Here is a 22,996-nt window from a genome sequence, read left to right on the forward strand (position 1 = left end):
ACAATACTTAATAAATAGAAAGTGAGATTGACATAGAACTCGTAATGGTAAAGTAAAGCAAGACTGATTATTATACTGTCACGCAAATCGAATACTAATGGTCTCATTACTTGACAGCATCCTAAGTATTGAATCCCACATTAGAGAAAATACCATATCATACAAAGAAAAATACTCAAACCATAGTGGTAAGGTAACAAACAAATAAACTTCTTAACCAAAGCACTATATATATTATATCATATATTCATTCATATTATAGAATAGAGAATAATATCAAACTCCAATTAGCACATCATAGCTATAGCTTCTGCTAAAACAAATTTTCTTCACCATTTCTCTCATTTTTCTCATATTTGGGGAAGCCCTTTTTTCTCACTTGCTTCATTCAAAAACCAAACCACAAGAAAAACCTGGCACCATGGAGTCAACAACACCCAAACATAAAAGTTACTTCTTCTGTATATTATATAACTTCCTACCAAACAAACTAAACTGAAGCATGCATTTAAACAAACGCCGTACCGCAATTTAAACAAGGAAAAGCCCACACGTCAAGCTGAAAAATACTGTTCTCAGATTAACGGCAGGAGAGGAGTTCGTCGTATAGTCCTGTGAGATGAACAGACCAAAACGTATATATATATATATATCTATGCTGCCTGTGACTGTCAGTCCATATTTATTTATATCTTCTTTAAGCCAAACTAAGAAGAAGGATCTAATTCATTTACCTAATACTTATTGGAACCTATAGCAGCCCAAAGTGCTCCAGAATAAAGCTAGAGATCACGAAGGGCATAGAAGAAGGCCTGCAAAATATAAAATATCAACTGTTAGAAACTGGATAGAGATGCATATAAACACATATAAAAGAAGTTTGGTTCATTTTTTCAGTTCCAAACCTTTGATTATTGAAATAGGCTCCGTCACATACGCTTGCTTACTTCATTGGCCAAAGTTCATCTCTGAATATCTGAAACGAGAAAAGTAAAGGCAGAGTTTTACATCAAACCCAATCAAAATCTACACCATGATATCTACAAGTGAGCCAAGGAAAATAAGTTTTTGAACCTTGTCTTCTACTCAGAAAAGAGTGAATAGACAATATATCCAAAATTACCTGCGTGGCTTATTTTGTCGTTGTCCAACATCATCACTTTCGAGTTCTGCAAAGGAGAAAGATCAGTTGTGCCATAACTATGTTTTTGCCATCTAAGAAATATACAAAATCAATCATGTTCTAGTAAAAATAAGACAATTTTACCATTTTGTGGAGGCTTTGACTCATTACTGGATTTGTTTGAGTTATTTTCTTTGCTGCAGAGAGTAGAAATAAATCAAGATCTAATGATCAATGGAAAAACATATGTCGAAGTGGATTCATAAAATATATCAAGAAAGAAGTACTAAGTAATCCCTCTGGTATATAGATACATATATACATATATATAAAAGAGGCACCATCTTTCTAATCTATCCCCAAAATAATTCTAAACAAAGAGCATATTGATAGTAAAAACTCTACTAGCTTTCATACAACATAGTGAGAGTGCAAGTGTGACAATCTCAAATCTGTATCTGAATAAAGCACAGCTCATGAAGTGTATTGAGGCAAACAACATGATGCACTGACAAGACAACAGCATCCAGAATTATCAAAACCAGTACAATATATACTAACCTCAACATTCCTGCAGATGATGTCTGTCCTGAGGGTCGAGCATGATAAGCCCCATCCATAGCTATATAAGGCGAACAATATGTAGCTCCCAAAGCCCCAGCTGCACCAGCCAAAACTGGTAACCTGAAGAATATATAGCTCCTTAAATGAGAACCACCAACAGGCGATAGGGTGGTAAAATGAATTTTTATCAGAAAAAGAGAAAAAAAAGGAAGATTCAGAGGAATTGCATGGAAGAATCAAAATCGAGACATTGAATTGGATCCTTTTTCTTAAGTTTTGTCAATCTAATCACATAAAACCAATTAGGCAATTCCATCCAGAGATTCCAGACAATAAAAAAATGGAAGAATCAAAATCAAGACAGACATCACAAATCATTAAATACAATGAATGTAGAACAGCATTTGCTTGGTGAATTAATACATTTCATCTCAATGTTTTTTATTGAACAAAATGAACTTTGCTTTGCTTTGGGCTTGGGTCTTTTTATAATTTCATATATATGAAATTTACCTTATAGAAAAAAAGGAAAAGAAAAAAATAACACACACGTATATATACATTCGTCTGTGTTAAAAAAACTTCAGTTCATTGGTCACCAAAATATTGCAAGATCAACAACATCCACCAGAGCACAGCATATTTATGGCATGCAATATAACATCCTCATGAAAATGACTACTACCATGTCATTTCTGAATTTCCCATGCCAAGTTGGGACTGAGCAACATATCCTGGAAATGCCATGCCAACAGCAGGAACTCCAATGCCACCAGGATGCTGACCTCCAAATTGCATAACTTCGCAAGTATTCAACGATAAAAGATCAATAGCATAGACAATAAAGAGAAAAAGAACTAAAAACATTATTTAAAATAACAAATTCTTCATTGATCAATAAAACTATAACAAACCAAAACAAAACACATACTTCATGAACTCAATTGCACATGGCACCATATCAAACTCAGGTAATTTTATTTTAAATGATATAACAGGGATCCACAAGAACCCATGCATTTTATTATTCTCCATTTCCCATAAAGATAAAAATTAGGTATGCAATGTAAAGCTTTACCTGGCAAAAATGCTGGAGTATGAGGAAAGTTCTGGTCTCCATGAGTAATATTCATGTTCCCAGAAGTTCCCATCATCTGAGCACCACCATAAATGAAAGAACCGGCACCAATACCCTGGGCCACACCCTTCCCCTTTCCAACCAAAGCAGTTTTCAACTTACTTGATTCTGAAGAGGAATCACCCTCGCCAGATTCAAGTGAGTTAACTGAAGTGGAAGTTTTTGGTGGAGATGAAGACTGAGATCCACTACCAGGTCGTTGACCCAACTGCTGGACAGGAACCTGAATGGCAGATTGAACCCTAGTTTGACCAGGAGTTCGTGCTACACCATGTGATTGAGCAGGTAAAGAGACCTTGTTAACTTGGCTATGGAGTGATGCAGGAGGGTAGCCAGTTGGTCCTACAGCAGCACCCCTTCCATGAGGTCTAGATTGGGGAATTTGACCACTATTGACCATGGAAGAACCAGAAGATGGCTTGGATAAAGGATTTCCTAGAGATGGATTGGTTGAATCATTTATGTAAACCCTCTCCATGGCAACAGTATCAACTACATGCTTTCCATCTACCATTACAGTTGATTGTGGCAAAGAGCAAGTATCATCATACATATTCTTTTCAGGAAGTCCAGCTTGTACTTCACTTTTTTCCACTTTAGGGATGTTTTTACTAGACGTCCCTGAAGGGTAGAAAGGCGGAGAAGCATAATTCAGGCTTGATGCAAAGGCATGTTTCCTAACAGAGATTTGCTCACCTTCGATGTTTGGAGAGGGTGCAAGGGATCTCCCTGTATTATTATAAGATGCTTTCTCAATAGGCTTCACAGATCTGAGGTCATATGCAAAATGGACATATACTAAATGAGTAAGCGCCCATGAGCTGTAAAAAAATTCTAACAAGTAAAAGCTATTAAGATTCATTTATAAGAATTGATTACTTACTGTTTTTCTTGTGAAGGAGAGGATCTAGCATTGTTGTTCATAGTTGGTTCATACCGTCTAGGTCCTCTTCCTCTCACAACTTTAGGAGCAGCATTGCTTTGAATGTTATTTTTATTGTATGCTCGAGATCTGTTCCCTCGAGCATAACCATGATCCATGCCTCTGCTTTTACCCCGACCTCGTGGGTGACCCTTGGAAGTTCTCCTCTAATATGGTGTAAAGAAAACAACACATATGAGAGAGATAGAGAGAGACTCATGTTTACATTTAGTGCAAATAACAAACAAATCATTACCTCATCACGATGCCTTTCTTGCAAAGTCATTTCTTCAAACTTGTCATGCCCCCATTTCATGTCATCCTTGGACTCCCACAACCTCCTTCCACCATGTGTTCTCCTACAGATGTTTTAAAAACAAGAAGGTAAAGGGAAGTACAGTTTGACAGAAGTTGTAGCAATAGATAGGCTAAGAGCTTGAAGTATGAAGGAGGTATGCAAGTCCCCATAGTATTTCTTAGAAAATTGGAATCAGTAAAGTGCCTTTATCTTCAAAAACCTGTTCCAGAGCATAATTTCAGACCCCCCAATTCCTAAAAAATAACTAAATAGAATTTTTAGAGGTGGAGTTCTTCATTTAGAGGTCGACTTTAGGCTCTTAAAACACAAACCATGGAGGGATAAAACTTACCTAATATATAGACTACGGAAAAGTGGACAATTAAAGAAAATCTCGTTCTGATGGGTCAACCACGCAACTCCCAAGCATAAATTGCTCCCTAGGAATGATAACACTCAATTCTAAAAATTTACTTAAGAATGCCTTCAATTATGTTTGTTCACAATTTCAGCCAAATCACAATTTTTTGAAGGGAAAAAAGGTTTAAAACACGCGCATATAAGAGTGGCTTAACCTATAAAAAGAAAAACTGAACTGGTTCTTCACTAAATGAGAAAGAGAGTGAGAGCTATACCTGTGTCGACCACCTGCATTGTCTCTAAACCTATCATCATGCATATAGAAAGCCCCGGCAGTGGGAACAGCGAAGGGCTCATTCACCTTCTTCTCCTCATCAAATTCCCCCTCTAAATTTTCCTCGTGCAAATCAGTTTGTTCTTCAGGTAATGGTCTTCCATCATCATCCAACTCCTTCGCTACATTGCCGGAGGCAGCATCCAGTTCAACATGATCGCCCAACTTCCTCTCCTCATTATCATCTTCCTCAACTTCCTCCCCCTCATCAACATCCTCAACTCCTTCACCAACCTCATCTTCATCTACATCTACATCTTCCCCCAATTCATCCTCATCGTCGTACTCCGCAGCTCCACCTTGACCATCCGAATCATCCGAATGAATCCCCATCCTCCGTATCGTCCTCCTCCCTTCTCCCCCTTCTCCTTCACCCTCCTCATCATCACTCGCCTCCCGCCTCCGCATCGCCAGTGACCGCTTCGCTTCTTCCGGATCACTCTCATAATCAACCTCTTCTTCAGTCGCAGTAGCCATCAATCAACTCCCAAAAAAAAAAAAAAAAAGAAAAAAAGAAGAAGAAGAAGAAGAAGAAAAATAAAACAAAAAATTATATCCGAACCCTCACCCTTCCGATCAAACCAAAACACAAATCTTCGTGCAGAAATCAATCAACAACAAATCCAAAATCCTCAAGCACCAGAAACCAGATAGGAATTCGATAAACCCCTTGGAAGGAAGTTGAATTGAAAAGTGACAATCTAAGAGAGGGAAGTGAAAAGATATTCCTAAAATGAGTAATTAGACACTAAAATTGTTGTTGAAATCTAGGGTAATACCATCGGCCGGAACCCTAGAATTAAAGACAGTTGAAAGATTATGGAGTTCTTTTCTCTCTTTTTAGGGCGGAGAAGACCGAGGCTGGAAAAGTAATCCTTAATAGAGAAAAATTAGGGAGAAATTGTTGGGAATTATCTAATTTTAAAAGGGTAATTTGGTAAATGTGTCAGACTGAGGAAAGAGAGATATGAGATGTGAATCACCAACGACTTTGGGCTCCGGCTAAGTGAAAAACGTGAATCTATGTACCAAAACACTCACCAATTACACCTCCCCACCTCAGCTCTCGAATCACGAATGCCTTTCTAACTCAAGTGGGTTCCACTCTTTTTTTGAATTTGTATTCACTATTCAAGTCATCTCCTTCACACACACACACACCGAACCCAAGTCACAACTCAAGCTCTCTATCACCCATAAATTATAATATTTTCCTAATATTTTATTATTTAAAACAACTTTTTTATTTGATTAAATTCTTATTTTTTTAGATTTTATATAGATATCAAATAAGAAAACAAATACTTCAGTATTAGATATATCAACTATTGCTTAAATATATAGACTATTGCGATTGAGAATGTAAAACTTTTTTACATTCATTAATGGAGTATCATTCATAGTATGAGTTGTTTCCACTTCTACCAATAATCATTCTTATCATCTGTTACCATCCTATTCTCGTTTCACCACTATCATATATCTCACCTTAATTCATTTACTCTACCATGATTTGGTCAACTCTTTCATCTCTCCATACTTTGTTGTTTCTACTCAATTATATTGTTATATTGTTTTATTATTTGATTTAGAGATTCATCTACGTTGTTCTTAATAAAGAAATCTAATCTATATTTTTTTTCAGATAGTCTAGGTTATTTTTTTAAATCAAATTGACGAGGATAACAACAAAACTCTCTGTATATCTTATGTCATAACTTACATAGTACATAAACAAAACCCTTACAATTCTTTATCTTTAGAACCATTCAAAATGGCTCGTACAAGTCCAAATAATCTAATAAAGAAAGCAAAGAATTAAAATCCTTTAATCCATTTGTTTCACAAACTTTGCCATGAAATTTCAAATAAACGTTTTGTATTTGGTAATTTTCACAATATTTCCATTTTAAAAACTGATTTGTTATTGAGTTTTGTAATATGGTCCATGCATGCATGTGAGAGAATACTAAAAGTATATTATTGTTATTGAATAAGTTAGTATGAATGAGTTAAAATTAATTATAAGATAATATAGTATAAATTAATATTTTATGTTATATAAAGTACGTCATCACTTAATCGTTTTCATCGTAAAATAACATTACTCATCTTCAAAACATTTTGCCTCTAAAGTGTATAGTAAACTCGTAACGAACAATAATGTCCAATCCGTTTGATAATTAGTTTAATGGATGATAATGATCGGATATAATTTTTGTTTTATGTAAGATTTAATGTTAGTTTAGATTTAAAAAATATTAATCTTCAATTTCAAACTGTCAGTTAATTAATTAATCAAAAGGGTAAATTACTATATCTATTTCTTATGCTTTTATTGATTGAATCTAAATAATAATAGGGGTTTTTATGGTCTATTATTATAGCTAAATTTTAGCACAAAAAACACAAAATTAGTTAAAACTAAATTTAAAAATAGAAATATTTAAATTTAGGCTGAAATGAATAGATCTAAAGTTGCACACCTATTTAAGTGTGTCCACATGCAATAGAAGAGGATCAAGAGAGAACAAATATATTGTTAAAGAGAAAAGCTTTTGATTTAGAGAATATCCTCCGTCTTCATCAATTCATCCATAATTAATAGAGATGGGAGCAGCAATGTTATGGCAATCAAATGTGGTTTAATTGTTTGTCTATTCCTAAGCTCGCTCTCCATCGCCCATTCCTTCTTCGACGATAAAACTCAGGTTGAAATATGCTTCAAATCTTGTTTAAACGTATGTCTCTACGATAAGAAAAGCATTCGTTTTTTGTGCCCGTTGAAATGCACCAAAATTTGCGTGGCCGACCCGTGGACCAAAAACTTCCAAGCCCTACTGACCAAAAAGGATTCGTCGTGTGAGCTCGACTGCGCAACTTCTAAGTGTACCAACTCAATTAGCACGAACGATATTATAGGTTTGAAATTTACACTCCTCCACTTTCTCACTTTCTTTTTGTTATACTTTATTTGCTAATAAATTTCTTATTTGAAGCACCTATCATACAAAGACTATAATAACAAAACATATATACGGTACCGTGTTTATTAATAATTATTTTCACAAACTAAAATACCTTCTTATATTTTCACAAACTAAAATACCTTCTTAGTGAACATTAAGTTGTTTTTGGAAGATTAAGTTTTGTGATTGATACACAATATTTGAAGTTAATTAGCTTTGTTTGTTTTTGTTGATGCAGATGAAAAAGAAATGGGGAAGTGTGTGGATTCTTGCACTCAAAAATGTTCCAACAATGAGAATTGATGATGTGGATCTCCTAAATCAACCTTTACCTCTTTTTTTTCTTTCTTTTTCTCCACAAAAAATATAAGTCAGTTTTGTATGAAACAAATTTATTGTTGTATTGTTTCATCATATTATAAATGAAACTCCATTATTTCTGTTGGAAGAAAGTTTATGTTTTTTAAATCGATTCACACCTTTTATAAATTTAATTGATAGAATAAATTCATATTTAAATTGATACAAAAATCTTTTTTTTTTTAAATAAAAATTCTATAACATATATGCTATATAAAATTCAAATTTTAAAATATATATCAATCATTTTTTTTCTTGGATTTTGGTCGCTTACTTCCTTCTTTCGTTCGAAACCCTAAAGAAAGTTTGAAAACCATTTGAAACCACCAATTCATCAAAGAATTCAAAACGAGAGCATTGTTGATATTATAATAAAGATAAAATTTAAACATAAGTTTTATGAATTAAATAAATAAATATTTAAATTATAAAATTTAAATTCAAATTGTTATTAAAAATATTGTCATAAGTTTATTTAGGAGAAAAACGCCATTGAGGAAATATTTATTAAACATAAGTTTTATGAATTAAATAAATAAATATTAATTAATTTGATTTAAATACTAAAAAATCCAAAATTTAGTTTATTTAGTAGATATTGGGAAAATTTTACTAATCCAGAAAATAAGTGTGTAATCATAATTAGCACGATTGTATGGATGAAATATAATGACTCAGGAATGGTTGAAATTGTCATAACCATTTTTTATATTAACCATACTTACTATTTATTACCAAAATATAAATATAAATCATACGAAAAATACTGAATTAGTGATTGTCATTATTTTAGAGATTAGATTTCATAATATTTGAATTCAAAATATTATAAAATGTAATGAATAAGGACCGTTGAAAATCTAGCAATATTTTAGAAAAATCTTTATTAAACATCTTTTATGAATTAAATAATGTTATAACAAAAAATGTCTCATCATCCATGCTTTTATATACCGTAGAAAAGGAAATATATATTCATAGAAATTAAAGAGGTTAGCTTAACGGGAGTAACATACCCTATCATTTTTTATTTCCTATGTTACTTAAGTAAATAAGAAAAAAAAACCAAGTAATGAATAATGTTGTATTCTTCTTGAGTATGCATAGCTAGCTAAAGTGAGTTAGGGCCTAGGATTGTCAAGAAATTAAATGCATCTTTGCCTCTTTACCCTCTCTTTATATGAATTTGATCTTCTTCAAATGAACTTCCATCTTCACATGCTGGATATTGAACTTTTGAAAAAAAAAATTGAGAATGAAAGAAAAACAAACTAATGGAATAAAATATTCAATAATGTTTGTAGAAAAAAATCAAGAAAACTCTTTATATAGTAATGAAAGTTGAAGAAATGTAAATGAAAAACCATTAATCTTCTGTAACTAATTATATTACAAAAAATTAAAAATTAAAAGATATTTAATTTCTAAAATGTAGATGAAAAACCATTAGTCTTCCCTAACAAATTATATTCTAAAAAACAAAATTAAAAATGAAAATATATTTAAGTTTTAATTGATTTCTAAAATGTAAATGAAAAGCCATTAGTCTTCCATAACTAATTATGTTATAAAAACAAAATTAAAAATGAAAAGATATTTAATTTTTAATTAATTTCTAAAATGTAAATAAAAACCATTAATCTTCCCTAATTAATTATATTACAAAAAAACAAAATAAAAAATGAATTTACCACAAAACCAAAAAGTAAATTAAAAAATAAAATTAAACTTAAAGGTATAACGGAGAAGAAAAATTTTCTCCACATTCACGCTTTATATATATATATATATACACCGTATTTTGTCATGCATTTTTTATTTATTTATTTATTATTATTATTATTATTTTAAAAGAATTCAATTTTAAATTTTAATTCTTAATTCCTAAAATTTAAATTTATGTTTTTCGTTCGTCTGGATATTAAAATTAAAAATAAAAGTTTTTTCTCCCTATTTTTTTTTCAACCATCTTCGTTTTCCTTTGTCATCACGCTCTTGCTCTTTTTCCCACTATCTCCGTTTTCGTTCGTCTTGCTCTTTTTCCCACTATCTCCGTTTTCGTTCGTCTTGCTCTTTTTCCCACTATCTCCGCTTTCGTTCTCTTTTTTCCACTATCTCCGTTTTCGTTCGTCATCACGCTCTTTTTACCACTCCCACTACCATATTCACCTTATCCCACTATGCCATATTCTCCCATTTGTTTGCCTAGTCTGCACTTCACTTCACTATCTAAAAAATTTGTCTTATAAAAAGAGAAGAAGAAGAAAGGATTTTTTCAGGAGAGGATTTTTTCTGGAATTTTACGGTTATAAAATGAATCTCGAATGTATGAAGAACTTGAAGAAATCGCACCGATGCATATCTTGCTAAGATGTATATAAGTTTTGAATTTTATGGTATAATTTTATGATTTTATCTTTATTATAATATCAACAATGCTCTCGTTTTGAATTCTTTGATGAATTGGTGGTTTCAAATGGTTTTCAAACTTTCTTTAGGGTTTCGAACGAAAGAAGGAAGTAAGCGACCAAAATCCAAGAAAAAAAATGATTGATATATATTTTAAAATTTGAATTTTATATAGCATATATGTTATAGAATTTTTATTTAAAAAAAAAAAAGATTTTTGTATCAATTTAAATATGAATTTATTCTATCAATTAAATTTATAAAAGGGTGTGAATCGATTTAAAAAACATAAACTTTCTTCCAACAGAAATAATGGAGTTTCATTTATAATATGATGAAACAATACAACAATAAATTTGTTTCATACAAAACTGACTTATATTTTTTGTGGAGAAAAAGAAAGAAAAAAAAGAGGTAAAGGTTCATTTAGGAGATCCACATCATCAATTCTCATTGTTGGAACATTTTTGAGTGCAAGAATCCACACACTTCCCCATTTCTTTTTCATCTGCATCAACAAAAACAAACAAAGCTAATTAACTTCAAATATTGTGTATCAATCACAAAACTTAATCTTCCAAAAACAACTTAATGTTCACTAAGAAGGTATTTTAGTTTGTGAAAATATAAGAAGGTATTTTAGTTTGTGAAAATAATTATTAATAAACACGGTACCGTATATATGTTTTGTTATTATAGTCTTTGTATGATAGGTGCTTCAAATAAGAAATTTATTAGCAAATAAAGTATAACAAAAAAAGAAAGTGAGAAAGTGGAGGAGTGTAAATTTCAAACCTATAATATCGTTCGTGCTAATTGAGTTGGTACACTTAGAAGTTGCACAGTCGAGCTCACACGACGAATCCTTTTTGGTCAGTAGGGCTTGGAAGTTTTTGGTCCACGGGTCGGCCACGCAAATTTTGGTGCATTTCAACGGGCACAAAAAACGAATGCTTTTCTTATCGTAGAGACATACGTTTAAACAAGATTTGAAGCATATTTCAACCTGAGTTTTATCGTCGAAGAAGGAATGGGCGATGGAGAGCGAGCTTAGGAATAGACAAACAATTAAACCACATTTGATTGCCATAACATTGCTGCTCTCCATCTCTATTAATTATGGATGAATTGATGAAGACGGAGGATATTCTCTAAATCAAAAGCTTTTCTCTTTAACAATATATTTGTTCTCTCTTGATCCTCTTCTATTGCATGTGGACACACTTAAATAGGTGTGCAACTTTAGATCTATTCATTTCAGCCTAAATTTAAATATTTCTATTTTTAAATTTAGTTTTAACTAATTTTGTGTTTTTTGTGCTAAAATTTAGCTATAATAATAGACCATAAAAACCCCTATTATTATTTAGATTCAATCAATAAAAGCATAAGAAATAGATATAGTAATTTACCCTTTTGATTAATTAATTAACTGACAGTTTGAAATTGAAGATTAATATTTTTTAAATCTAAACTAACATTAAATCTTACATAAAACAAAAATTATATCCGATCATTATCATCCATTAAACTAATTATCAAACGGATTGGACATTATTGTTCGTTACGAGTTTACTATACACTTTAGAGGCAAAATCGTTTTGAAGATGAGTAATGTTATTTTACGATGAAAACGATTAAGTGATGACGTACTTTATATAACATAAAATATTAATTTATACTATATTATCTTATAATTAATGTTAACTCATTCATACTAACTTATTCAATAACAATAATATACTTTTAGTATTCTCTCACATGCATGCATGGACCATATTACAAAACTCAATAACAAATCAATTTTTAAAATGGAAATATTGTGAAAATTACCAAATACAAAACGTTTATTTGAAATTTCATGGTAAAGTTTGTGAAACAAATGGATTAAAGGATTTTAATTCTTTGCTTTCTTTATTAGATTATTTAGACTTGTACGAGCCATTTTTTAATGGTTCTAAAGATAAAGAATTATAAGGGTTTACTTTATGTACTATGTAAGTTATGATATACTATAGTGAAGATATATATATATATATATATATATAATATATATATATATATATATGTAAGTTCTAGAGTTTTGAATCTAATTGCTAAATTTGCAACTATCTATTTTCTTAATTCTAACAAAGCGGGAATGATGATGGCGTTAAGGGGATATCCACTTAGGAGAGATGTGCAAGTGTATCGATTGAACCATGTATTTTTTTTTTAAAAGAATACATGTATTTTAGAGGGTGCTAACTCACAATGCACAAATTGTTGTAGAGGCATCGAGAACAATACATTATTTTAAGGAATATTTTCGCACCCTCCTCGGTAGTATTCGAAAATAAATATATCCATTAACGTTTGTAGAGGCATTAAGAACACATTTAAGGATGCCTCCTTGCTGGTATTAAAGAATAAATACATTAATGTTTAATGAGTCTTTTTCCGTATTTATATTTTAGCATTTATTTGGTTGCTTTCAGAAAATATTATATGGTAGATTTCAATTATATATGTGTTGAATAAGAAATTTTGAGACCAATCACAAGTTGCCACATCATTTATTATGTTAATGATGAAAAGTACAAATAATTAAATTTGTAACTAATTAAAATTGACATATGCCCCAAATTAAAGAGTTAAAAATAAATAAATTGGTCTTTCTAATAATGCCACATGTTTTCATATTAATCGTTGGATTAAGTTAATCATTTTAGTTCAATTAAATATTATTTACTTGGACTAAGTTCAATTAAGCCCAAAAATAAGCTTAATTGAGCTCAAAGACTAAATATAACCTAAGTCCATATGGTTGAGTCCATGAGTCTGGTCCATGGACCAACCAGGTTAAAACCCATAAAACCCACCAGTGAACTCTATAAATAGAGGAATTCTCCTCATTTGTAGGGGTTGGAAAATTTTGACTGATCTAGAGAGAATTCTTCCCAGAGCTAGAAGACCCCCTAACTCCTGAAGTCGACCATGCTCGAAGATTGAAGCTTCTTTAAAGATACAAGCTTTCTTCCAAGGCTCCAACTTCAAGAACATCACGTGCTCCGCTTCATCCAAATCAAGCTGAAGCATCCAGTCGAGAGAGAATCAGAGGATCAAATTCTAGAGATTGAACCGCATCGCATCAAATCAACAAAAATACAACATCAACCCAAGTTCAAGTCCACGAATTAAATTTCTTCGGAAATCTCGTGTGAACAACATCCACAACTAATGAAAGGATTTCTAGGTCCTTAGAAAGGTAAATAATATTATTTTGCTAAATTTTCAACGAGGAAGTCAACCAAGGGTACTTCAACCAAGGATATGTGTTTTAGATGCACAATTGAAAGAGACGTTTGGTGTTTGATAAAAGAGATGAAAAATTGTTTGGCAAAGGTATAGTTTTCCATTATCCAACAAAAACAAGTAAAAATTATCGTTGCTTAGCTTTAACAAAACTCTAGAACTTTATAAGAGTTCATTAAAAAAACATGCCTTATGGACGAGAGCAAGAATACACACACCTCCCCACTTCTTCTGCAGCTGCATCAACAAAAACAAATCAACTAATTACCTTCAAATATTGTGTATCAACCAAAAAAAACTTAATGATCTTCAAATATTGTGCATTGCTAGCACTTCTCTGCTGCATCAATCAGAATATATAGTATAAAAGGCTCCATCCTGTTCAATTACAATTGCCGTGGTCCATTTGGGTCGAGAGAAATAACAGAATTTTCAAGGACAAGACTAGAACTCAGTTATTATTTTTAACACAATCCCTCTTCGACTTTGTCTCCCACGTTTGATTAGCAGATAAAAAAGAGCAAAGTAGTGTAAATTTCGAACCTGGATCTTCCTTTGTGCTAAACTTGGTACACGAGGGAAATGCGCAGTTGTGCACGCAAGAGAATTGATTTCCCTGCTGTGACCCGCGGATGAGATTGGCGCTCTTAGATCAGCAAGTTTTGAAGCATCTCTTGAGGCATTCGGAGACAGGAATGCCGGGTGTGACGGCGCAGGTGACGACGCAGGTGCCGTAACAGTCTTGGAAAGAGGTATAAGAATTGGCCATGGAGAGCAAGCTCAGGAATAGCCAAGCAGTTAAAGCACATTTCATTCCCATATTGCTGCTCTCCATGATATTGATGTTTATTGATGATTGATGATGGGGATCTAAATGAAAAGGCCTGAACTTTATTGCTGTGTTCTTCTTCTATTGTGGACATTTAAATAGGTGTGTGGAACTTTAGACTTTTTATTTGAGCCTAAATTTAAATATTTCTATTTCAAAGAATACTTAACTAACTCTTTGTAATTACTTTTTTTTTTTTAAAATTATCTATAGTAGGCATTCTTTTTAAAAAATATAACAAAATATTTACGTATAGAACAATTTCGAAAACGGCCGCATACCCATAATAAAAAATACAAAAAATGTTCATGATTAATTGACATCATCCCGTGCGTAATATATTTGGGAAACGATCGTTTAGATTTGTCTATTCTTTTCCATACGATCGTTCATATTTTTTGGTACGCGATCATTTAGATTTGACACACCATCGTTTAATTCAATCGTTTAAATTTGCGTGACAAAATCTAAACGATTTTTTTAAAATTTTTTTGGTATATGATGGTTTAGATTTGACACTAAATTTGATCATTTAAATTGCTAGCCAAATCTCAACAATTTTTTTTACACGATCGATTTGGCTATTTTTGTACACGATCGGTTCCATTTGTCAATCCAACACAGGATCTTAAAAAAATCAAACAAAAGTTTGAAAAAATATAAAAAAATTAGCAAAGAAAGAAAAAGACATGAAAAGAATTACAAAAAAGAGAAAGAAAGAAAAGAAAAATGGCAGAACATGAAAAGGAAGGGCATGCAAATGGAAATATTTAAAAAAATTGTAGAAGAAAAAAAACGATGAATTTTTTTTTTTCGCAGAAGCGAAAAAGAAAAAAGATCGTATAAGAGAGAAGAAAGACGATGATAGGAAGGATAAACTTTAAAATTTTAAAAAAACAGTAAATTTAATGTACTTTTTCAATTTGTCACACATATTGTAAATATTTGTCCGTTCATTCTATTTAGAAAAGTTAACCTTAAACAAATAAAAAGACGAAAAAAAAATGCATAGGTGAGATGCTTTCATCTTCTAAATCTCAAGAGCGGCATCAGTTCAAATATTGTCAAGTGATATTTTGATTTTTTCTAAAAAATTATTATTCTTTAAATCTTTTATTTGTGTCATAAACAGGAAGGAGTGTTGTAATTCGAACTGCACTTAATCATTGTTCAATATAAAATAATAAGAAAATACATATAATTAATTACTTTTAACATCCATCTCGCTCTTAGCTAAAAATATATTAATTAGAAAATCTTGAACAAAACTAGAGTTTGGTCTGTGATTCATAAATTATTTTACGAAGAAATACACATTTTCGATTCTAATTTAAAATTTTGAAAATTAAATTAAAAAAATACAATTTATGGTTGATGATGAATTTGAAATCGCAAGTGTTTCATATACATGAATTTTCTAAAAACAAAATTTAAATACAAAGAAAAGACTTATTGTTTTTTTAAAATAGGTAATTTGAAAGTTTGTTTTGGAAAAACCATTTATCAAAATAAGTATACCAAATACGTTTTAATTGTTTTCATTGTGTTTTTTGTTTTGAAAACATAAAAACAAAAACAAATCTAAAAGTCCCGATTTTCAACCGATTTCAATATACAACATAGAAGTTAATTGGTAGTAGGGAAGTGTCCACCTAGTGTGTGTGTTTTTTTTATAAAGTTAATTTGATAGTTGGAAAATATTAATATTTTTTTTTTCTAAACTAAAATAAATTTGTCGTGAGAATCTAGACTAATATAAAAGATAAATTATCCTAATGGAAAGTTAACTGGATTTGAAAGATTAATTAGGCATATCATCAAGAGTTATCAATGATATATACTAATATCTATGGTGGTAGAAAGTTCTATTAACGATAAAACTCTAAACATTTTTCTATATATTTACAATTTTTTTATAAATGTTGTTAGCTTGATATAATATATATATATATATATATATTATATATATATATATATATATATATGTATTTATTTAATATTAGCTATTTGTTGGCCTCTCAAATCAAGTTTAAAAGAAATTCCACCAATATATAAGTCTTCAACCCTAGAAGAGGAAGGGGAAAACAAAGGCTTTATTTTTACATATCCTCATCAATGGAGAACGTTTTGGCAAAGAAATGGGCTTTAATGGCTTGGCTGTTGCTGACCTCGCTCTCCACCGCTAATTCCACCTCTTTTCAAGAATGCTACGCCACCTGCTTCGTCATATGCGCCATCACACCCGGCGTTGCCTTCTCCGACTGCCCATTGAGATGCCTGCAAGCTTGCATCGTCCCGTCTTTTCCTATTGACGATGCCGATGTCGTCCATCGGCAACAACAGCAAAATCATTTCTTCTGCAAGCTTGGCTGTGCAGCTTCCTCCTGTACTAAGTTTAGCACAAAACAAAATCCAGGTTTGAAATCTACCATTCATTTTTAACAATATATCGTTTGTAAAATACACTTCAAAATAAATGTTAAAAGTTATATAATTTTCTTTCAAATAATTAAACACTTGAAAATGTATATCAAACACGTTACTCGTATCCAATAACTAACTCATTACCTTACTTACGGCAAAGATGAACATTTTCATATTTTTTAACCTGAAATTCTGATAGAAAGCGACTTAATACATAAAATTTATCTCTAATTTGGTTGGTAAGCATTTTTATTTGGAAGATTAGGAGTATATAACAAAGTTGTGACGAAAAGTAATTTTTTTTAATGAAATTTATTTGCTTGGTTCACATGTGAAGTTTTATTTATTAATATTATTATAAATTTTTGTGTGATGCAGGTGAAAGAAAAGTGGGGAGGTGTGTGGATTCTTGCTCTCAAACATGTTCCATGAATTGATGAAAATTGCATCTACTAAATGAAGCCAATGTACTATTTTTTTTTTCTTTTGGAAAAATAAGTGCATAGTATAAGTAATATATATATTATTGTGTTTTATTAGAAATTAAACTATTATTATTGTTGTTGCAATTTCTTTCTATACTAAATTAGAAAGAATATTGGGTTGAAGTGTGTTAAAAAAGGAAAATCAAGTTAGCTTTATATTTTAATTGTTATGGTTACATTTTAGGCCCTTTGACATTTTCTTTCTTTTGAAAATAATGGAGGCTATAAAACAATTAATTACTTCACTTTTAAATTTATTTATTTGTTATCTGCTTTTTTTTTTTTTTTTACGGACCTTTTAGAAATGGAAGCCAAGGTTGGAAAAGTAGAAAAAATGTTTGTTTTTAACTAAGATAATATATATTATTAACTTTTTTTCACTCCATCTACTTAAGTCTTTTTTTTTCTTTAGTCAATTAGTGATTTAGAATGGCGTATGATGATCATAATAGGTGGTCTATATTAAATTTACCCTCGCTCCAATCAATTCAAACTTTTGAATCAATTGATAATTTAATTAAAATGATGAAGTTAATAAAAAATATAAAGAAATAAACTTAATTAAAAAGAACCAAATTATTTGTTATTTAAAAAATTAATCAAAATAAGCTATAAATATATTTAGCTGAAAAGATGAAAGAAAAGCTATGGAAAAAAGTTGTAAGAAAACAATCACAACTAAAAAAGCAAACAAAATATAGGTTTTTCTTTTTTTCTTTTAAGATAAGATTTGAATATTTTCTAACCATGTTATTTTGGGGTAGTGAATACTAAAACCACCTCAAAACATACTTATACATAAAATGTGTATAATGAAGGGACGTAAACCTTTAATATTAGAGGTGTGAGAATTTTAGTGGTGTAAAAATATTTAAATGGGTTTTGTGTTTTGGAGAAAGTTTATTGAAATTATTATATCATATGGTAAAGTAGAGAGGGTTCACGTGTGGGTATGTATTATTGATATTACATTGGAAAGGCCAATTTTTCTTTGGATCTTTGGCAGTATATAAGCCCGTGAACTTTCCTTGACCAATGGGGATACCAATGACAACTCACCATTTTTAAACTTTTAAGAAAAGGATTAAAATATTAATATGAATTTGATATATTTGAAGAATTGTTTTTTTTATTTGATTTTAATTTAGTCTATAGATTTAAAAATATATTAAAATTTTAACTTTTGAGATTGATGAACATGGATGGAACATATGACCTTTAGATATTTAGTCTAATGCTCTCTCAACTAAGCTATCTCCACCATTGATGTAATAATTCTTCATCATTATATATATACAGTGTTTAATATATGAAAGTGGTATATATATGTCACGCCCCGCCCTGGCCTACATGTGTCCAAAAACTTGCAATGTGATAATATGCAACATAACTTGAGCAATCTTGACACCTCTAAAGTGAAAAGATAGAACGCTCAGCTTAGGTCTATTTTTTTATTTAAAAAAAGATACGATGGGTCAGCAGGTGCACCTAGACATCTCAATTAGGTGGACACCTCTTTAGGACCCTCATCATCCCCACTTTCATTAATATGAAGAATTAGTATAGTTACAGCAGGGGACAAAAGCCCCACAATAGCGCATAACCTAAAGGGCTAGAGTTAAGCCCATAACAAAAAATTTTTAGAAAGCATTTAAATTGATAGCGATAGAAGAAGCCCTATAATTTGCAAACATAGAGGATTTGCTAGCACACAATCTCGAGAGTGAAAGAATGTCTTCCCAAAGATCAATGATAGATTTTTCCTTGTCCTTGGAAATGCAATTATTTCTCTCCAACCATAAGTTCCACAACACCGATGCAATGATATTAAAAATGATGATACCCCTTTTGTTGCGTTGATTCATTGAGCAAAGGTTAGAACACAAGGATACAACATTCTATTGTTGGTTTTTCCATCCAAGAAGACCTTCAAGATTGTTCCAGAGAACTTTAGCAGTACGACAATATATGAAGATATGATTAATCTCCTCTAAGTGTCTTTTACATAAAGAAGACCAATTTGGACTCAGATTGAAAGTTGGAATTTTCTCTTGAGAATGTGAGCAGTGTTAATGCAACAGTGTAAGAGAGTGACCATAAGAAGAAACAATATTTTGCTTTATCGCTTAGCACCTTAAATACATAAGCTTAAATGCAAACTTTTAGGCGATAAGAAACTACAACATTACATCATTTAAAACGGACCAAACAAATATTCAACTACTTTTCATTAACTTCCAGTAATGCAGTCTACAATACAATTTGTATACTTCTCTTAGAATACAAAATATACAACTTAATGCAAATCGCCTTGCAGGCTAGGCTTCCTCAGCTTTAGCCTGCTGATCACCTGGAGAGTGAAAACTTAAAACGTAAGTCAAAAGACTTAGCGAGTAAAACTTTAAGAAAACATTTGAGAACACATTTCACAATTAGTCATTTCAATTACATAATAAACCTTAGTCTTGCATCCTTTTTGCCTTTAACCTTATGTGCAAATAATAGTTAACTCTTTAATAGGAGTAAGATAAGACTAATGCTTTTAAATCAACACTTTCACATTCATTGAAACACATAACATTGCTTTTAAAAACATAAACTTTCATTTAAATCTCTTTATAAACATTCATTACAAAACATAAATTTCAAAGAAAAAGCCTTAAGTATACAAACACTTGGAAATATCACTCACAAAAACTCAGTTCTTTCTAAGCTAAGAACGCTTAATTTCACTTCTTCTTCTCACCTAAGAGCAGCTCAACACTTAGTTATTCTTACAAATTCTTAGAGCAAAACTTCTAAGCACTTGTCTTCTTCCCTCTTTTAGTTATATCCTTGAGTTTCTCTTAACTTGCCAGCACCAATTTATAACTGTATACGTGCAAGCTTAATATTTCACTTAACTATGTTTAGCTCTTAATCTTACATTTAAACCTTTGTCAAATCAAGATTAGACATCTTTTCGCTTGGCTTCATCTTGCAAAGTTCTGATCGCCCAATTGTCCTTTAATCGCCAAAATCCTCCTCGCATCGCCTTCCTTCATCTCGGACTTAAACATCTAAACGCCAATCTTCAAAATGCAAGCTTCTTCTCAAAACACCTATTCAACACTTGGTTAAAATTTTGACCCTTCTATTCCAAACACGAGTCTCACAATATAAAGGGTATTAGTATCTCATTTCTAGTAGAAATTATTACACGATCTTCATAAAACCTAACCATATCTCTTTAGTCAACAAAATACATATAGGTTTTTCTAAAAAATAGAAAAAAATTGACAAAATATTTACGCTCCATAATGCAAAACCACTAAAAGACAAAGTTTACTACACTTGATTTTTCTACGAAGTTTATATATTTAATCAAATATTATATTTTTGACAATTTTCGAACCCTAAAAAAAAGTAAGCAATAAAATGTGGAAATAGATAACATTTAAATTGATATAGTTATTAGTTGATACAATTTTAAAATTTTAAAAGAATAATACGATAGTTTTTAGGGTTTGGAAACCAATGCATTAGTGCTGATATGATCGCACCTAAAAATATATTCAAAATTTAATCATGTCAAAGGAACTTAAAATATGTGCTCTATCGACTAAAAATGTTAAAAGGCTGGAATCTTCGTGAACATTAACATTGTTAACTTAAAAGAAAAGGGTACCAATGAAATAATTTCAAAGAAGGCACCAATTTCATAAATCCTTAAAATCAAGAAAATCACGTAATGAACCATTATTGTAGTAAAGTAGGTATCTATATATAAATTCATATATATTGAACACAAATAATTACCACCATTCTAATCCACTATCTTTGTGGAAAAGGATGTAAATGAAATCCTTGATTATGTTTTTTTGCCAGCATATTAATTAGTGGAAGTAATTTAAGATAATACCAATCAGGTTTGATAATTACCACCATTTTAATCCACTCTATCTTAGTGGAAAAAGATGTACTAAATCCTTGATGATGTTATTATCCAACAAATTAACTAGTGGAAGTAATTTAAGATAATTAATACCAAGCAAGTTTGATAATGGAATTTTTTAAAAAATATAAAAAACTGGTAAAACATTTACGCGGTAGAGAACAATTTCGAAAATAGAAAAAACCCGCAGATCTACAATAAAAAATACAAAAAATGTCACGTAGTTAATTGACATTCAACGCGTAATATATTTGAAAAACGATCATTTAGATTTTGCTATTCTTCCCTGTACGCCGTTTTATTTTGGGTAGAAAAAAAGATTTTTTTTTGGTACGCTAGATTTGACACACGATCGTTTAAATTTGAGTAGCCAAATCTAAAATGATTTTTTTGGTACACAATCATTAGATTTGATCGTTTATAAATTAAGGTAGCCAAATGTCAACAATTTTTTGAAGACTTTTTGGTGTAACGATCATTTAGATTTGGTACATGATCGTTTATATTTGAAACACGATCGTTTAGATTTGACTATTTTTTTGTACATGATTTTTTACCTTTGCCAATCCAATATCCCAATGATTTTTTTTAACGATCTTAAAAAATCAAATAACAATTTGAAAAAAAATAGCACGATCTTGAACGAAATAAAAATTTGATAAAAAATAAAAAAAGTTATGGAAGAAGGAAAAAAGACTATGACTGGAATAGAAAAAAATTACAAAAGAAAAGAAAACTATGAAAGGAAAAACAAAATTGCATAAGAAAGAAAATGAAAAAGGAAGAACAAAATATCACAAAAGAGAAAAAAAATGATTGCAGAAGAGAAGGAAAGAAAGACAATCTGGAATTTTCTTTTCAAAAGATAAATTTGATGGAATTTTTCATTTTCTTACATATCCAGTAAATATTTAATTTTAGAACAAAACTCGTGACAGTTCATAATTTGAAATTTGTTAATTTTGCAATTTTGAAAATATAAATCACATGGACTCTATTATCATAAACTTTTTGCTATTTTTACAAACTTCCTCTTTTCTTTTATAAGAAGTTCTCATTTTTTCAACTATATTTCTTACTATATATATATTCATATAAAGAAAATTGCATCAAATGACCAAAACGTTAAAAAAGAACATCTCAAGGTACTAATTTTTTGCATATTGCAAATATGATAAAATTAGTGATATTAGACGACTGTCAGACGATAATAATAAGTTATCAGAGGGGTGCCAAACACTAATCATAAGGTTATCAGATGTTTATCACTTAATATTTTATTATTTTATATATTTTTATTTTAATATTAATTTAAATAAAAAGAAAAGGAAAAGAAAATTTCTTTATGTGGACAGGACGAAAATTGTAGATTGTGTTTGTATGAGATGCAGATGCAGATGTGAACTTGTGATTTTCGTTTAGATTGGGTGTACGTTACGCTAAAGTATGACTGTGTGCTGGTGAACTGAGGGGTGTATTGACTGTATAGTTTGATTGATTGACGTATTAGTATATTATTGACAGACATATGACTAAAGTGAAATAAGTTGACT

At 30.7% G+C, this 22,996-nt stretch overlaps 2 protein-coding genes and 2 long non-coding RNA genes across 6 annotated transcripts; 2 read left to right on the top strand and 2 right to left on the bottom strand.

The window, feature by feature from the left end:
* Positions 1-42: 42 nt before the first annotated feature.
* LOC101218669 (protein MLN51 homolog) lies at positions 43-5,628 on the bottom strand. 3 transcript variants are annotated; one of them, XM_011661253.2, is made up of 13 exons: positions 4,681-5,620; positions 4,004-4,106; positions 3,709-3,914; positions 3,522-3,595; positions 2,766-3,446; positions 2,373-2,487; positions 1,685-1,807; positions 1,268-1,320; positions 1,124-1,169; positions 906-976; positions 735-812; positions 526-612; positions 43-413 (listed from the first exon to the last, which is right to left on the bottom strand). In XM_011661253.2, exons 1-10 carry the CDS (start codon positions 5,214-5,216, stop codon positions 949-951), a joined length of 1,965 nt encoding a protein of 654 aa, XP_011659555.1. In that variant the 5' UTR covers positions 5,217-5,620; the 3' UTR covers positions 43-413; positions 526-612; positions 735-812; positions 906-948. The 3 variants fall into 3 exon arrangements, with proteins under 3 accessions (XP_011659555.1, XP_011659554.1, XP_031744573.1); XM_011661252.2 differs by having other exon boundaries at positions 2,766-3,595; positions 4,681-5,619; XM_031888713.1 differs by lacking the exons at positions 43-413; positions 526-612; positions 735-812; positions 906-976; positions 2,373-2,487 and having other exon boundaries at positions 1,141-1,169; positions 2,766-3,595; positions 4,681-5,628.
* Positions 5,629-7,359: 1,731 nt separating this feature from the next.
* LOC116405271 lies at positions 7,360-8,160 on the top strand. Its single transcript, XR_004218407.1, has 2 exons — positions 7,360-7,661; positions 7,947-8,160. It is a non-coding gene; the product is annotated as an uncharacterized LOC116405271 (long non-coding RNA).
* Positions 8,161-10,771: 2,611 nt separating this feature from the next.
* On the bottom strand, positions 10,772-11,674 carry LOC105436199. Its single transcript, XR_970142.2, has 2 exons — positions 11,273-11,674; positions 10,772-10,985 (listed from the first exon to the last, which is right to left on the bottom strand). It is a non-coding gene; the product is annotated as an uncharacterized LOC105436199 (long non-coding RNA).
* A 4,902-nt stretch (positions 11,675-16,576) lies between these two features.
* LOC101218437 (thionin-like protein 2) lies at positions 16,577-17,685 on the top strand. The gene is made up of 2 exons (XM_011661254.2): positions 16,577-17,016; positions 17,403-17,685. Exons 1-2 carry the CDS (start codon positions 16,716-16,718, stop codon positions 17,459-17,461), a joined length of 360 nt encoding a protein of 119 aa, XP_011659556.1. The 5' UTR covers positions 16,577-16,715; the 3' UTR covers positions 17,462-17,685.
* The last annotated feature ends 5,311 nt before the right edge of the window (positions 17,686-22,996 follow it).

The sequence above is a fragment of the Cucumis sativus genome, chromosome 7 (assembly GCF_000004075.3).
Source record: "Cucumis sativus cultivar 9930 chromosome 7, Cucumber_9930_V3, whole genome shotgun sequence".
Classification (NCBI taxonomy): Eukaryota; Viridiplantae; Streptophyta; class Magnoliopsida; order Cucurbitales; family Cucurbitaceae; genus Cucumis; species Cucumis sativus.